The sequence below is a fragment of the Macaca mulatta genome, chromosome 7, assembly GCF_049350105.2.
Source record: "Macaca mulatta isolate MMU2019108-1 chromosome 7, T2T-MMU8v2.0, whole genome shotgun sequence".
NCBI lineage: Eukaryota > Metazoa > Chordata > Mammalia > Primates > Cercopithecidae > Macaca > Macaca mulatta.
The window spans coordinates 79,681,457-79,697,808 of NC_133412.1; the positions used below are offsets into that span (position 1 = coordinate 79,681,457).

General features: G+C 41.4%; 1 protein-coding gene, 1 long non-coding RNA gene and 1 pseudogene across 10 annotated transcripts in view; 2 read left to right on the forward strand and 1 right to left on the reverse strand.

Moving 5' to 3' along the window:
• Positions 1 to 16,352, reverse strand: part of AP3S2 (adaptor related protein complex 3 subunit sigma 2) — a 61,070-nt gene that overhangs the window by 32,467 nt on the left and 12,251 nt on the right. For 3 of the 9 annotated variants that reach the window (XM_077937864.1, XM_077937861.1, NM_001194004.2), the window contains 1 exon segment: positions 1,542 to 1,613. The exons of 2 other annotated variants lie outside the window; for them this stretch is intronic. In XM_077937864.1, coding sequence (XP_077793990.1) covers positions 1,542 to 1,613 — 72 coding nt within the window. 9 annotated transcript variants of the gene reach the window in all.
• The window catches only part of LOC144330104 (uncharacterized), a 49,973-nt gene that overhangs the window by 21,353 nt on the left and 12,268 nt on the right, over positions 1 to 16,352 (forward strand). The window lies entirely within an intron of this gene.
• On the forward strand, positions 10,238 to 11,096 carry LOC144330100 (arginine/serine-rich coiled-coil protein 2 pseudogene; annotated as a pseudogene).

Genomic DNA, 16,352 nt, shown 5'->3' on the forward strand with positions numbered 1-16,352 from the left:
CACACACACACTCCATTATTATATATATTAGCACTGGCTCCTAAGTTTTGCCTAGAAGTGACACATGGCACTTCCATTCACACTTCAATGGCTAAAGCAAGTCACATGGCTACACCTAACTTCAGGAAGGCATAGAAGTGTAATTTTACCATGTGTCCTTAAGGGGAAAGAACTGTAAATATTTAGTTATCAGTTCTAATGATTACCACACTGAGAATATAAACTTTTGGTGAGCATATGTAGCAAAGGGAACACTCACCCCCCACTGGTGGAAGTATAAATTGATACAATCACTCTGGCAAGTTTGGCATTATCTAACAAAGTGGCAGATACTATGGCCTACAGTCCGGAGGCCTTGAGCCTCAGACTTCTTCTGCCAGTGCTGCAGGCCTGCTGGTGCCTTTGTGGTCCCCTGTTTCTTCCTTCTAGAGGCCTCATCTATGACCCAGGAATTGTACTATTAAGAGAAATAGATGTTTCAAGAAAATGTACAAAAATGTACAATAGCATCTATTTTCAAGAATATTCATGACAACGTATTTCATAAAAGCTCCAAACTCAAAACAATCCAATTCCATCAGTCATAGAACGGATAAAATCATATAATGAAATCCTATGCAGCAATGAAATTAAACTACCTAAGGCTACATGTAACAAAATGGGTGATTCTTACAAAAAACACGGAGCAAAGAAGGTAAAATACAAAACAACAAATGTTGACTTTCAAAGTTACCTAAGAGGCTGGGCGCGGTGGCTCACTCACGCCTGTAATCCCAGCACTTTGGGAGACTGAGGTGGGTGGATCACCTGAGGTCAGGAGTTGGAGACCAGCCCGACAGATATGGTGAAACCCCATCTCCACTAAACATACAAAAATTAGCCGGCATCGTGGCAGGCACCTGTAGTCCCAGCTACTTGGGAGGCTGAGACAGGAGAGGCTTGAACATGGGAGGCAGAGGTTGCAGTGAGCCAAGATCACACAAGCCATGTCACAGTTATCCTAGCAAAACAAATCTGAGAACACCTACTTGGGGCCATTTTAATTCTGCCTCTGATAGTCTGCCTTCCTACAGAATATCACCTGACCTTGAATTACATTACAGATCTCTTAGTCACTATATTACTCTTTAGGAAAGATATAAATTTTGCTAAGTCAAAGCCTCTGCGTCATGATTATTCCAAAGTTTCATTGTCACTGGCCTATGACTAGGAAACTAATTGTATAATCAACATAAAACTACCTCACCTTTGGCCAAGTAGCCAGTGACATCATTCTCCTATATCAAGAAGTCAGTCTGTGAGCAGATGAACCATGATATAGGCCTAGTAATAATCTTATGCACGTTAAAACTGTTAATAGATCTTAGCAAAAACAAAGCAAAACCCAAACTATTAAACCTATTAAATAAAACAGGTTCTAGGGCTATCTTAAGAGTAAAAAAAACAGGAAACAAAATGAAGGTGTAGAGGTAGCTAGAGATGCCCAAGGCTCTTGGTTTTCTGGTAACCCTAGTTTGGAAGAGAACTGCAAGAGAATGTACCTTATCCATATGGAAGATCAAATCCAATTCACATACATTTTCGAAACACTTATCCAGAGTTTCCACAAAAACCTAGAAAACAAAGAGAAATAGATAAAGAGGAGAAATAGGAACATATTCACAGCTTTATCAATGTCACATCTGAAAGTAAAGGTGGCTGTCACAATACTATTTACTTTATGACAAATCTCAAAAAAAAACCACCCACCTTTTGTCTCCAGCATTAGCTGATCACCCAGAGGGAATAATCTAGGACAGGAAAACCTTGTTTTCAGGATAGCAACACAACCAGCAGACACATGTGGCTCTTTCCCCCTTTATAAGATGCTAATTTATGGTGGGGCATGGTGGCTCATACTTACAATCTCAGCACTTTGAGAGGCCAAGGCAGGCGGATCACTTGAGGCCAACAGTTCAAGACCAGCCTGGCTAACAAGGTGAAAACCCATCTCTACTAAAAATACAAAAATTATCCAAATTATCCAGATGTGGTGGCAGAAGCCTATAGTCCCAGCTACTTGGGAGGCTGAGGCATGTGAATAGTTTGAACGAGAATCGCTTGAGGTGGAGGCTGCAGTAAGCAGAGATTGCACCACTGCACTCCAGCCTGAGTGACAGAGTGAGAGTCTCTTAAAAAAAAAAAAAAAAGAAAGAAAGAAAAAAATTCCATAAAATAACAAATTTAAAAAACCAACTACTAGGCCAGGCGCGGGGGCTCAAGCCTATAATCCCAGCACTTTGGGAGGCCAAGACGGGCGGATCACGAGGTCAGGAGATCGAGACCATCCTGGCTAACCCGGTGAAACCCCGTCTCTACTAAAAAAAATACAAAAAACTAGACGGGCGAGATGGCGGGCGCCTGTAGTCCCAGCTACTCCGGAGGCTGAGGCAGGAGAATGGCGTGAACCCGGGAGGCGGAGCTTGCAGTGAGCTGAGATCCGGCCACTGCACTCCAGCCTGGGTGACAGAGCGAGACTCTGTCTCAAAAAAAAAAAAAAAAAAAAAAAAAAAAAAAAAAAACCAACTACTTACAATACTATGTCCTCAATGAATACATGTACAAAAAAGTTTTCATTATTACAGGGTTAACATGGCTGTGTTTTAATTTCAGCTAACATTAACTTGGAAACACTTTCCCTTTTTAATTTTTTTGGTCAGAGTTATTTAGCCTACAAAACACCTTCCTATGAATAAATTTAATTTATGTGTTTACAACTTAAAATTTTTTTTAAAAAGCTCTGAGCTTACTTCTCTATAGAACCTTTTAACTTTTAATAAAATGTAACAGAAAAGCGTACAAATGACAAAGGCATAGTTTAATGAATTTTCAGAATGAACATACCATATAACTACAACCTAGGTATCTGTCCATAACTTTTTAATTTCTCTCAGAGAATGACCTCATTTAAACAATCTCATTGTCAGCAGTGTCACGAATTGTTCAGCACTGCATGAAAATGGGTCTTACTTGAGGCCAGCAAGTGATGGAGACCAGGCACACCGTTTCACTGTAGCACAAGATGGGTGCTTGTAGGCAAACCACCCTGCAGCGGCTGCTGGGGAGACAGACCCACTTGCCATGAGGAACCAATGCACACTATTGGAGCTGATCCTGCTCTGTCTCTTCTCTATGTAAGTAAAGCTTTATCCAGTGTTTGCACTGTTTTCCTTGCTGACTCTGATACCAAGATGCAATGGGCAAAAGCATTTAGATTCCTTTCCTGAGACTGATAACCAGTACACTGTGTTCTGTCAGATACCAACCACTTTGGAAAACTATTTGACATTATGTATTCATGTTCTATGACTAGTAATGCTACAGATGAAAAACCACATACAATAATTTCATATTAGTGCTATTCATAAATCTTTACATTTTTAACAGTGCCAGAATATTTCACTGTAAGAACACATAGTTAAATGGGTCTTTTTCTCAATCACTATGCTGGGTACTTGGTAAGCCCTTATAATCCTGCAGTTCAAGTCCTTCAGTTCTGGGAAATTTTATCAAATTATTTTGTTGAGAATTCCCTCCTTTCCACGTTCCTCATCAATCTTTTTGGAGCTGCTTATATTCAAGTATTGGACCTCTGTTTTTTTTTTTTTTTTTTTTTTTTTTGTTGAGACAGAGCCTTGCTCTGTTGGCCAGGCTGGAGTGCAGTGCCATGATCTCGGCTCACTGCAGCCTCTGCCTCCCGGGTAATTCTCTTGCCTCAAGCAATTCTCTTGCCTCAGCCTCCCGAGTAGCTGGGATTACAGGTGTGCACTGCCACGCCTGGCTAATTTTTGTATTTTTAGTAGAGATGGGAGTTTCATCATGTCGGCCAGGCTGATCTCAAACTCCTGACCTCAAGTGATCCCCCTGCCTCGGTCTACCAAAGTGCTGGGGTTACAGGCATGAGCCACTGCACCTGGCCTCTGTCTTATTTTCTTATCTTTTCTCTCCCATTTTCTATCTCTGCCCATTCTGAGACAACTGCTTAACTTGATTTTCTAATACTTCAATTGAAGTGGGTTTTCGTTTGTTTCCATTTCCTCTAATTTTTTTATTTCTAAGAGACCATTTTGTTCTGTGAGTGTTTTTGTTTAGCACCCATTTATGTTTGTCTGATTTTATTTCTCTGTGGCTCTTTTTTTTTTTTTTGAGACAAGGTCTCACTCTGTCACCCAGGCTGGAGTGCAGTGGTGTGATCTCAGCACAGTGCAGCCTCAGCCTCCCGGGTTCTGGTGATTCTCCTGCCTCAGCCTCCTGAGTAGCTGGGACTGCAGGTGTACACCACCACGCCTGGTTAATTTTTGTATTTTTAGTAGAGATGGGATTTCACCATGTTGGCCAGGCTTTCTCTGTAGCTTAAGAATAGGGTTTTGGGTTTTTGTTTGTTTGGTTTTTCTTTTTTTTTAACTGTTTTCCTTTCTTTATATGGTGCACATTTTAAGTTGCTTTTTATTGTTTGTTCATTTTATCTCCTTCTTCTATGTTAGAGGTTTTCCTCAGACGTCTGATAATCCTTGGTTTTTCATTTGTTACAAGAATAAAAGGCTGACTGGAAGCTCCACAATCATGGATACTTCTTGCCCACCCCCATGGCTATCTGCTTCCCCAGTGAAATCTGTCTCATGTGTCCATGTGAAGAGACCACCAAACAGGCTTTGTGTGAGCAACAAGGCTGTTTATTTCAACTGGGTGCAGGTGGGCTGAGTTCGAAAAGAGAGTCAGCAAAGGCTGGTGGATTATTATTAGTTCTTATAGGTTTGGGGATAGGCGGTGGAGTTAGGAGCAATGTTTTGCAGGCAGTGGGTGGATCTCACAAAGTACGTTCTCAAGGGTGGGGAGAATTACAAAGAACCTTCTTAAGGGTGGGGGAGATTACAAAATACATTGATCAGTTAGGTTGGGGCAGAAATAAATCACAATGGTGGAATGTCATCAGTGAAGGCTATTATCACTTATTTTGTGGATCTTCAGTTGCTTCAGGCCATCTGGATGCATACTTGCCGGTCACAAGGGATATGATGGCTTAGCTTGGGCTCAGAGGCCTGACAGAATTAGAGCCTGTCCTCGAGATACTACAGGGTACAGTCCATTTGAACTTTTATGTGGACGCACTTTCTTACTCGGCCTCAATCTCGTCCCAGACACCAGACCTCTAGGTGTCCTCCATCAGGCTAGACAGGAAATTCGTCAAGCTGCTAATCTTCTCTTGCCCAGTCCAGATTCCCAGCCATATGAAGACACTCTAGCTGGACGATCAGTTCTTATTAAGAATCTGACCCCTCAAACTCTACAACCTCGATGGACCGGACCCTACTTAGTCATCTATAGTACTCCAACCACCATCTGCCTGCAGGACCCTCCCCACTGGGTTCATCATTCCAGGATAAAGTTGTGTCTGTCTGATATCAGGACAGCCAGCCTGATATCTCCTCTTCCTCCTGGAAGTTGCCAGTACTCTCCCCTACTGCCCTTAAACTCACTCACATTTCTGAAGAACAATAATAACCCTTATGAGCCTAATACATCCCTTCATTCTGTTAGGTCTATCCATCCTTACCCTACTCTTTGCAACAGGGCTTTATGCAGTCACCCCCACTACTTGGACTGTGCCCCAAAAACCTGTCATCCCTACTATATTCTGTCTAGTCATACTCCTATTTACCATTCTCAACTACTCATAAATGACCTGCTCTTGTTTACACTGCCAGTTTACACTGTTTCTCCAAGACATCACAGCTGATATCTCCCGGTGCCATCCCCAAACCGCCACCCTTGACTCCCTCTTGGAGTAGATAGATGATCTTTGGTGGCAGGGCACCCTCCAATACTTCCACCCTGATGAAATTCTATTCTTTACTTTTATACTCACTCTTATTCTGGTTCCTGTTCTTATGCCACCCTTTACCTCTCCCCAGTTATCTCCACCATACTATCAATCTCACTCTCTCCTAGCCGTTTTTAATCCTTCTTTAACGAACAGTTGCTGGCTTTGCATTTTTCTTTCCTCCAAAATCGCCGAGGCCCTGACTTACTCGCTGCTTAAAAAAAAAAAAAAAAAAAAGACTTTGTATGTGTGTGTGTGTAGATACATATATACTTTTTTTTTTTTTTTTTGAGACGGAGTCTCGCTCTGTCGCCCAGGCTGGAGTTCAGTGGCATGATTTCGGCTCACTGCAAGCTCTGCCTCCCGGGCTTACGCCATTCTCCTACCTCAGCCTCCAGAGTAGCTGGGACTACAGGTGCCCAACACCACACCTGGAGCATTTTTTGTATTTTTAGTGGAGACGGGGTTTCACTGTGTTAGCCAGGATGGTCTCAATCTCCTGACCTCGTGATCCGCCCGTCTTGGCCTCCCAAAGTGCTGGGACTAGAGGCATGAGCCACCGCGACTGGCCAAAACTTTGTATATTTTTAAATGAAGAATGTTGTCGTTACCTAAATCAATCTGGCCTAGTATATAACAACATAAAAAAACTCAAGGACAGAGCCCAAAAACTCACCAACCAAGCAAACAATAATGTTGAACCCCACTTGGACACTCCCTAATTGGACATCCTGGGTACTCCCAATTCTTAGTCCTTTAATACCCGTTTTTCTCCTTCTTTTATTTGGACCTTATATCTTTCGTTTAGTTTCTCAATTCATACAAAACTGCATCCAGGCCATCACCAATAATTCTATATGACAAATGCTCCTTCTAACAACCCCACAATATCACCCCTTACCACAAAATCTTCCTTTAGCTCAATCTCTCCCACTCTAGGATCCCACGCCGCCCCTAATCCCACTCCGAAGCAGCCCTGAGAAACATTGCCCATTATCTCTCCATACCACCCCCAAAAATTTTCACTGCCCCAACACTTTACCACTATTTTGTTTTATTTTTGTTATTAATATAAGAAGACAGGAATGTCAGGCCTTTGAGCCCACGCTAAGCCATCATATCCCCTGTGACCCGCAGGTATGCATCCAGATGGCCTGAAGCAACTGAAGATCCACAAAATAAGTGAAAATAGCCTTCACTGATGACATTCCACCATTGTGATTTATTTCTGCCCCAACCTAACTGATCAATGTACTTTGTAATCTCCCCCACCCTTGAGAAGGTTCTTTGTAATCTCCCCCACCCTTAAGAAGGTTCTTTGTAATCTCCCCCACCCTTAAGAAGGTTCTTTGTAATTCTCCCCACCCTTGAGAACGTACTTTGTGAGATCCACCCACTGCCTGCAAAACATTGCTCCTAACTCCACCGCCTGTCCCCAAACCTGTAAGAACTAATAATAATCCACCAGCCTTTGCTGACTCTCTTTTCGAACTCAGCCCACCTGCACCCAGTTGAAATAAACAGCCTTGTTGCTCACACAAAGCCTGTTTGGTGGTCTCTTCACATGGACACATGAGACAGAATCTTACAATCTCCTGCCTGGAGAATAAAAGACTGGCTGCTAGATACGTGGGAGCTGAGTGGGCTGGCAAATTAGTATTCGACAATCAGAATCCATATGATCATTTAATCCCCGACTTGTACCTTCAAGCACACCTTTTGTCGCCTAAGCCAGAGACACTTTCTTTCACTCTCAGGGAATAAATCTGCAGTCTTGTGCTGGGGAAAGGGCAATTAACTAGAGAACTGGAATTGGGAAAAGGACTTAGGGAGCTAACTGGTTCTCAGACAGCTTTCCCTGTCTGCTCCAGACCCACACCCCAGTGAGACTCTATGCTGCCAGCTCTGTGCCTTTTGAGAGTTCTATCGGCTTGCCTGTCAGCTTTCCCTATTGTTGGCTGGGATGTGGCTTTCCAAGTCAATTACCAGGCATTCATATTCCTGTCTGCTTTCAAAAATTTCATTGCTATTGTCTCCTTTCCTGTACTCTCTGTCCTTGTATGTGTGTGTGTTTTAAAATTCACTTTCTACAGTTTTAAAGGAAAAAAATGAATTTAGAAGTATGGAAGTCCCCAGTAGGACTTCAGAAAATGAAATTTGACAGACTAAAGTTCTTACGGAAAATTAAATGTGAAAGACTACCCTGCCAAAAAAATTTGGAAAAACAGCGATAATAAGGAATGACTTGTCTTTCTAGGTATCAAAATTCATTGTAAAGCTTTGTTAACTAAAATAGTATAATACTAAGGCTGGGTGCGGTGGCTCACGCCTATAATCCCAACACTTTGGGCGGCCAAGACAGAAGGATCCCTTGAGCCCAGGAGTTTGAGACCAGCCTGGGCAACATAGCAAAACATCGTCTCTACAAAAAAATAAAAATAAAAAAATTAGCCAGGCACAGTGGCACACACCTGCAGTCCCAGCTGCTTCGAAGGCTGAGGTGGGAGTATTGCTTGAGCCCAGGAATTCAAGGTTGCAATGAATTATCATTGCACCACTGCATTCCAGCCAGAGTGACATAGCAAGATCTTGTCTCTAAATAAATTTTAAAAATAAAATAAAAGTATAATTCTAACATGGGAATATAGATCAGTGGGGCAGAATATAAATTACTGAAACACGTTTATAACATGCAATTTTTAAACTAAGAGTTATATTTTAAGTTGGTGGGGAAAAGACAAGCTAACTGATAATGTTAGAACAGTTACCCTTTGGGGGAAAAATAAAGTTACCTATTTCAATGCAGACATAAAAATATCTAACAGATATTAATGAGCTAAATGTAAAAAATAAATTAAAAAAGCAATGGCAGATCCCCTGGGTGCCATCCAGGCCCCCAGAAGGAGCTATTCAGTCTGTGGCAAAGCTTTGAGGTGGCTGGTACTGCTAAAAGTGGCAAGTGGAGGTGCCACCCTAGTGGCCGGAGCTCTGAACTGTGGCAGCCAGAGAACATGTGAGGAGAGCCAGACCACATTTTGCAGCAGCACTGTGCCAAAAGGCTGTCTTCATTAAAGATGTTTAATGAAATTAAGACTGGGTTCTCAAGATAGGGTAGTTATCCAGGACAAGATGGACTAGCCCCAGAAAAAGACATCCCCAGATGGTGGGGGAAAAAGAAGAACTGTCGGATACATCGGTTTTTCTTACTCAAAATATTATTATTCAAGATCACAATCAAGGTCAAGAGAAAGAAAACGAGAAAGAAAATGAAGGACGAAAACACAAAGAGCATGCTGATGGGCAAAAAGGCTGAACTGAAGACACTGCAGACTCAGGTAGGAAAATAATAAGCCTATTTCATGATAAGGCAAGGAGACAGGAATCCTACAACAATTCCTCTAAGAAATACACTTCTGAGGAGCCTAATGACAAAGAACACTATTCTGATAAAGGAAGAGAGGGACTAAATTCATCTGAAAATGGGCTGGATGCAGTAACTCACGTCTGTAGTCCCAGTACTTTGGGAGGCCAAGGTGGGCAAATTGCTTGGGCTCACAAGTTTGAGACCAGCTTGAGCAACATTGCAAAGCCCTGTCTCTACAAAAAACACAGAAGTTAGCCAGGTGTGGTGGTGTGTGCCTGTGATTCCAGCTACTCAGGAGGCTGTGGTGAGAATCTTGAGCCGGGGGAACAGAGGTTACAGTGAGCTGTGATCATGCCACTGCACTCCAGCCTGGGCAACAGAATGACATGCTATCTCAATAAATAAATAAATTCATCTGAAAATGATGAGGACAGACACAAACACAAACAAAGTCGTCAGGAAGCAGAAGTCCACTCAAGATACAGGTCTCGTGAAAGGCATCATCATAGTAGAAAGAGGGAAAAGAAGTAGTCTCAATCCAGAAGCAGAGAGAAGAACAATCATGATCTAGGAGAAGGAAAAGAAAACCATGGGCTGGACACGGTGCTTCACACCTGTAATCTCAGCACTTTGGGAGGCCAAGTCAGGCAGATCACCTGAGGTTCAGGAGTTTGAGACCAGCCTGGTCAACATGGCGAAACCCTGTCTCCACTAAAAACACAAAAATTAGCCAGGTGTGGTGGTGCACGTCTGTGGTCCCAGCTACTTGGGAAGCTGAGGCAGGAGAATCACTCGAACCCAGAAGGTGGGGGTTTCAGTGAGCTGAGGTCGCACCACTGCACTCCAGCCTGGCCAACAGAGTGAGACTCCGTCTCCAAAAAGGAAAAAAAAAAAAAAAAAAGAAAGAAAACCATGGATCAGATCTTGCTCCTGTTCAAGATAAAAACTACATCTGTGTTGTGTGTGAAAAATAAGTAAATAAATAAATATGACACGCATAGGAAAGCAGCAGAAGTAGTACAGGAAGCAGAAGACAAGAGAGAAAGAAGAGCATTGAGAAACTAAGAAGATTTACCAGAAGTTTAAGCCAGATTTCTAGTTCATCTCTCTTCAGAGGTAAAGGCACAGCAATGGATGCATAAGAGTTTTAGCTGGGAGGATGGAATAGGCAAAGAAATTACAAGAACAGCAAGAAAAAGAAATAGTTGGGATGGGTGTTACAGAAAAAGTTTTTAAAAGAAAAAGATATTGTTGAAAAACAAAAACAAGAAATAGCTCCAGTTACTAGAGATTTTGTTCTCAATGTTGCTGCCCTGTTGGCATCAGGAATGCCAATAACTCAGATAGCTATGGCAGCTCAAATGAGAGCCCTGCAAGCAACAGCTTTGGCAGAGATGGAACAGCTATACCAAGGGATTATGACACAGCAGCTAGAAATCCAGTGAAATTTGCTGAACAAGAGGAAAAAAATCAAGGCAAGAAAAACTGGGCAAACTCCCCATCTGCTGAACTATGACTTTGGGAAACAAGGACCAAAATGTCATATATAGGAAATTAGCGGGTATTAAGAGTGACGATGAAGCTGGATGTAGCTCAGCTGATGAAGAAACTTAGAGGACTGTGAAGCAATAGGAAGTACTGTATTTAGAAATGTAGATGCTCAATATGAAAAGGCAAGATCACAAACCCACACACAAAGAGGAATGGGATTGGGTTTCACTCTTCAACGTAAGAAATGAACGCAGTTTAAAAAAGATCATACTTTTAAGATTTGGGAACTTATAGCCTTCTTGTTCTGATGTCAGGTCCTTGTTCCCAAAGAGCTAGTGTTCCAGTTTGTTGCACTGGCTTTTCTTCCTCTCTTTTTTTTAAGCTGTGGTAAAATACACATAACATAAAATTTACCATCATAGCCATTTTTTAAGTGTACAATTCAGTAGCATTCGATAACGTTCATAATGTGCAACCATCACCACCATCCATGTTCATATCTCTATCTTATAAAGCTGAAACGTGGCTGGGCGCGGTGACTCACGCCTGTAATCCCAGCACTTTGGGAGGCCGAGGCAGGTGGATCACTTGAGGCCAGGAGTTTGAGACCACTCTGGCCAACATGGTGAAACCCTGGGTGGCTTGGTGGCTGAGCCACAAGAATTGCTTGAACCTGGGAGGCAGAGGTCACAGTGAGCCAAGATCATGCCACTGCACTCCATCCTGGGCAACAGAGTAAGACTCTGTCTCAAAATAAAAGTTAAAAAAAAAGAAAAACACCAAAAAACTGAAATGCTATTCCCATTTGCATTGGCTTTAATTTATTGAAAAATAAGATTTTTTCCATAAATATCAGATCAGTGATATAGGTGTTGTAATCATGTTAAACTCACTTCCACTAAACCTGACAGGACTATAGAAGGACAATATTTTTTGGTTCATGAATTCTACTTTTTAACATAAAATGCTGTAGGTAGAATGAAATCTCATACATGCATTTTTTTTGTGTCTGTTATCTTGTGTACTTTTGTACTTAACCTTGTACAGTTATTTTCATCTTTTAAAACATAAAAGAAATGTTATGCAGATGTTCGTTAGAAGATCTTGCCACTGGTACATAACCCAGCACAAATAAGCTGGGTGGTGATGATAATAAAAATGGTTTTCTCCAAAGGAAAAAAACCAGCAGAACTATTGGAGAATATTTTCATACCTTGGGAGTTATGAAGAAAACAACTTCCAGATGTATCTACATAAAGTAAAAAGACCAATGGACTAGGAGAAAATATTTGCAATAAATATAACAAAAAAAAGAATATCCATACAATTAGGAAAGAATCCAACTTACAAACAAAACAAATGAGCCATTTGATAAGTGGACAAATATCATAGACATTTCCAAATACCAAAGATATGCAGCCTCACTACTATTCAGGGAAACTCTAGTGAAAACAATGAATTTGCATTTTTTCACCCATCAGATTGGCAAACATTTGAAAATATTCTTATCTTATTTTTGAGACAAGGTCTTGGTCTGTCATGCAGGCTGGAGTGCAGTGGTGTAATCATAGCTCACTGCAGCCTTGATCTCCTAGGCTCAAGCAATCCTTCAATCTCAGCCTCCCAAGTAGCTGAGAATCATAGAGGCATGCTACCACCCCAGGCTAATTTTCTTTGTTGTTATTGTGTTTGTTTTGATACAGGGTCTCTGTCACCCAGGCTGGAGTGCAGTGGCATGATCTCAGGCCGTTGCAACCTCCACCTCCCAGGTTCAAGTGATTCTCCCGCCTCAGCCTCCTGAGCAGCTGGGATTACAGATGTCCCGCACCATGGCCCAGCTAATTTTTGTACTTTTAGTAGAGACAAGGTTTCACCATGTTAGCCAGGCTGGTCTCCAACTCCTGACCTCAAGTGATCTGCCTGCTTTGGTCTCCCTAAGTGTTGGGATTACGGGCGTGGGCCACTGCACCCAGCCAGGTTAATTTTTTTGTAGAGACAAAGTCTCACTATGCTGCCCAGGCTGGTCTCAAACTCCAGGGTTTAAGCGATCCTCCTGCTTTGGCCTCTCAAAGTATTGGGATTACAAGCGTGAGCCACTGCACCCAGCGTGAAAATATTCTTAATATTCTAATATTCAAAAGTCGGTGAGGTTACAGGTAAACAGATACATTCTTATTACATTCCATTAGTACAAGTATCAAAAGCAAAGCCTTTGTTTGGAGGCAATTCGGCAGTATCTATTCATTTAAAAAACACATACCCTTATTAAAGCAGCAATTCCAATTGAGAAATCTGTACTATGGGAATTAACATATGTGCATATAGATGCACATGGAAGGATGTCATTGCAGCATCCTTTGCAATAGCAAGAAATTGGGAAAAACATAGATGCCCACAAGTGTGGGGAAAAGAAAGAGATCAGCTTGTTACTGTGTCTATATAGAAAGAAGCAGACATAAGAGACTCCATTTTGTTCTGTATTTGAGATGCTGTTAATCTGTGACCCTGCCCCCAACCTTGTCCTTGCAAGAGACATGTGCTATGGTGACTCAAGGTTTAAAGGATTTTGGGCTGTGCAGGGTGTGCTTTGTTAAACAAGTGCCTGAAGGCAGCTTGTTGGTTAAAAGCCATCACCATTCTCTTAATCTCAAGTACCCAGGGACTCGCACACTTCTAGACCTCTGCCTAGAAAACCTAGCTATTGTCCAAGGTTTCTCCCCATGTGAAAGTCTGAAATATGGCCTCGTGGGAAGGGAAAGACCTGATCGTCCCCCAGCCTGACACCCGTGAAGGGTCTGTGCTGAGGAGGACCTGTACCAGAGGAAAGAAGGCCTCTTGGCGGTTGCTGGCAGTTGAGATAGAGAAAAGCATCTGTCTCCTGCCCGTCCCTGGGCGATGGAACATCTCGGTATAAAACCCGATTGTATGTTCTGTTTACTGAGAAAAGAGAAAACCGCCTTAGGGCGAAAGGCGGGACTTGCTAGTGCAATGCTGCTCTTTATGCACTAAAAAGGTTTATGGAGATGTTTACATATGCATATCAAGGCACAGTACTTTTCCTTAAACTTATTCATGTCACAGAGATCTTTATTCATATGTCTTACTGCTTTCTCCCTATAATAATCCTATTATCCTGCCACTTCCTTTTCTTTAAGATGGTAAAGATAATTACCAATAAATACTAAGGGAACTCAGAGACCAGTGCCCGCGTGGGTCCTCTGTATGCTGAGCGCCATCCCCTGGGCCCATTTTTTCTTTCTCTGTACTTTGTCTCTGTGTCTCATTTCTTTTCTCAAGTCTCTCGTTCTACCTAACGAGAAATGCCCACAGGTGTGGAGGGGTAGGCCACCCCTTCACACAAGCAGCATGATGAATCAAAGATGAAGATATGAATACATTCATATTATAGAAAATCACACACCATAAAAAAAAATGCATGTGGAAAAAGCTCCAGAACTTAAATGATGAAAAGGAAAGTTTTAGAACTATATATAGAGTGTGATTACTTTTAATTTTTATTAATTTTTATTTTTTGGGGTCTCACTCTGTCACCCAGGCTGGAGTGCAGTGGCACAATCTCGGCTCATTGCAACCTCCACCTCCTGGGTTCAAGTGATTATCCAGCTTCAGCCTCCTCAGTAGCTGGGACTACAGGCACCCATCACCACTCCTGGCTAATTTTTTTGCATTTTTAGTAGAGACAGAGTTTCACCATGTGGCACCAAGCTGGTCTCGAACTCCTAACCTCAAGGTTAGGTTGCAGTGAGCTGAGATCACATCACTGCACTCTGGGCGACAAGAGTGAGATTCCAAATTACATAACAAACTTATATAGTACTGGAGGCATTATAAATTAACATGCTCTTCATTTTTTTTCTTTTTTTTGAGATGCAATCTCACTCTTGTCGCCCAGTGTGCAGTGGTGTGATCTCAGATTTTAGAGTTATTAAAGTATGATAAAATGTGCACCTTAGCATATATAAAATATGATAATATAAGCCAGGATCTAGAGTTCACTGGAGTCTGGGTGACGAAGTGAGGCTCTGTCTCCAAAAAATAAAAAGTAAATAAAAGTAACGTAAGTTTCAAAAGAAGAAATGAATAAACAAGAGGGAAATGCTAACTGTTAATTCACTTCTAATTATAATTATAATCCAACAGGGACTTTTTGGGACCTTTACAAATTATTCAAGAATATACATGGATGAATAAATAGTTACAAATATCAGAGAATGTGTTGAAAAACAACTGCCACAAAGGGGAATAACTAGTCTTACTAGGTATGTGAAACTATATTGAAACAATAAATAGCTGGGTGCGGTGGCTCACGCCTGTAATCCCAGCACTTTGGGAGGCCGAGGTCAGGAGTTTGAGACCAGCTTGGTCAACATAGTGAAACCCCGTGTCTACTAAAAATACAAAAATTAGTCAGATGCGGTGGTGGGCGCCTATAGTCCCACCTATTCAAGAGGCTGAAGCAGGAGAATCACTTGAACCCAGGAGGCAGAGATTGCAGTGAGCCGAGTTTGAGCCACTGCACTCCAGCCTGGGCAATAGAGCAAGACTCCGTCTCAGAAAAAAAAAAAAGAAAAAGAAAAGAAACAATAAATAAAACAACAAGAAAGTAATGCAGAAAGAAAAATGTAACTCAGTGGAATAAAATGAAGAAATGAAGAGTAAAAACTAAATCCAACTATGTATTAAATGTTTATTCAACCAATGTGAAAGGTGTGATGACTACATGCCAGGAACATACCATTGTTGACACCACAGTCAACAAGTCATGTTCTTATCGAGTTTATATTCTGGGTGTGGGAAGAATAAGGAGGCAAATGAAACGAGGTATCTTCTATTGTCCTAAGTGCCCTGAAGGAAGTAAACAGGATGATGTGATGGGGGTTACTTCAGATAGAATGTCAAGGAAGTCTGTCTAAGGATTAAAATTCGAGCTGAGACATAAATGATAAAAGTCATCAGTCATTTGAAGAGCTGAAGTGAAGGAACCTAGATGAGAGTATTCCAGGGGACAGAACAAGTACAAAGGCCTGGAGGCAAAAATGTACTTGTGTTTGAAGAACAGCAAGAAGGCCAGAGCACAGTGAAGATGAGAGTGTATCCAGTGAGGGGAGAGAGAGGCAAAGGAGCCAGACCATGCTGGGCCTTACAGGCTATAATAGGGGGCCTGAGTTTTACTCTAAACTTAATACAGTATACAACATTAGAGTTTATTCAACAAGGGGAGGTAAAAATGGATTATTTACACTTAATATAATAGGTTAGACAATAATTAGTTTGAAAAAAATAAGTTTTAAAATAAACTCAAAATACACAGAGATTTACTTATTTGTTGATGATAAGGCAAACCATTGTTTTATCTGCTAACAAAGAAAAAAAAATGCTGTCAATTATAATTGTAAGATGTCACCCACTATAACACACATCCAGATTTTAGAGTTATTAAAGTGTGATAAAATGTGCACCTTAGAATATATAAAATATGATATTATAAGCCAGGATCTAGACTTCACTGGACAAGTGGTTCAATTATATTACAGAAGACATGGAAAATAAAATTATAAACTCACATATGGAAAAAGCATGATTAATAAAAATTCAAATATGTGAGGTACCTCTATC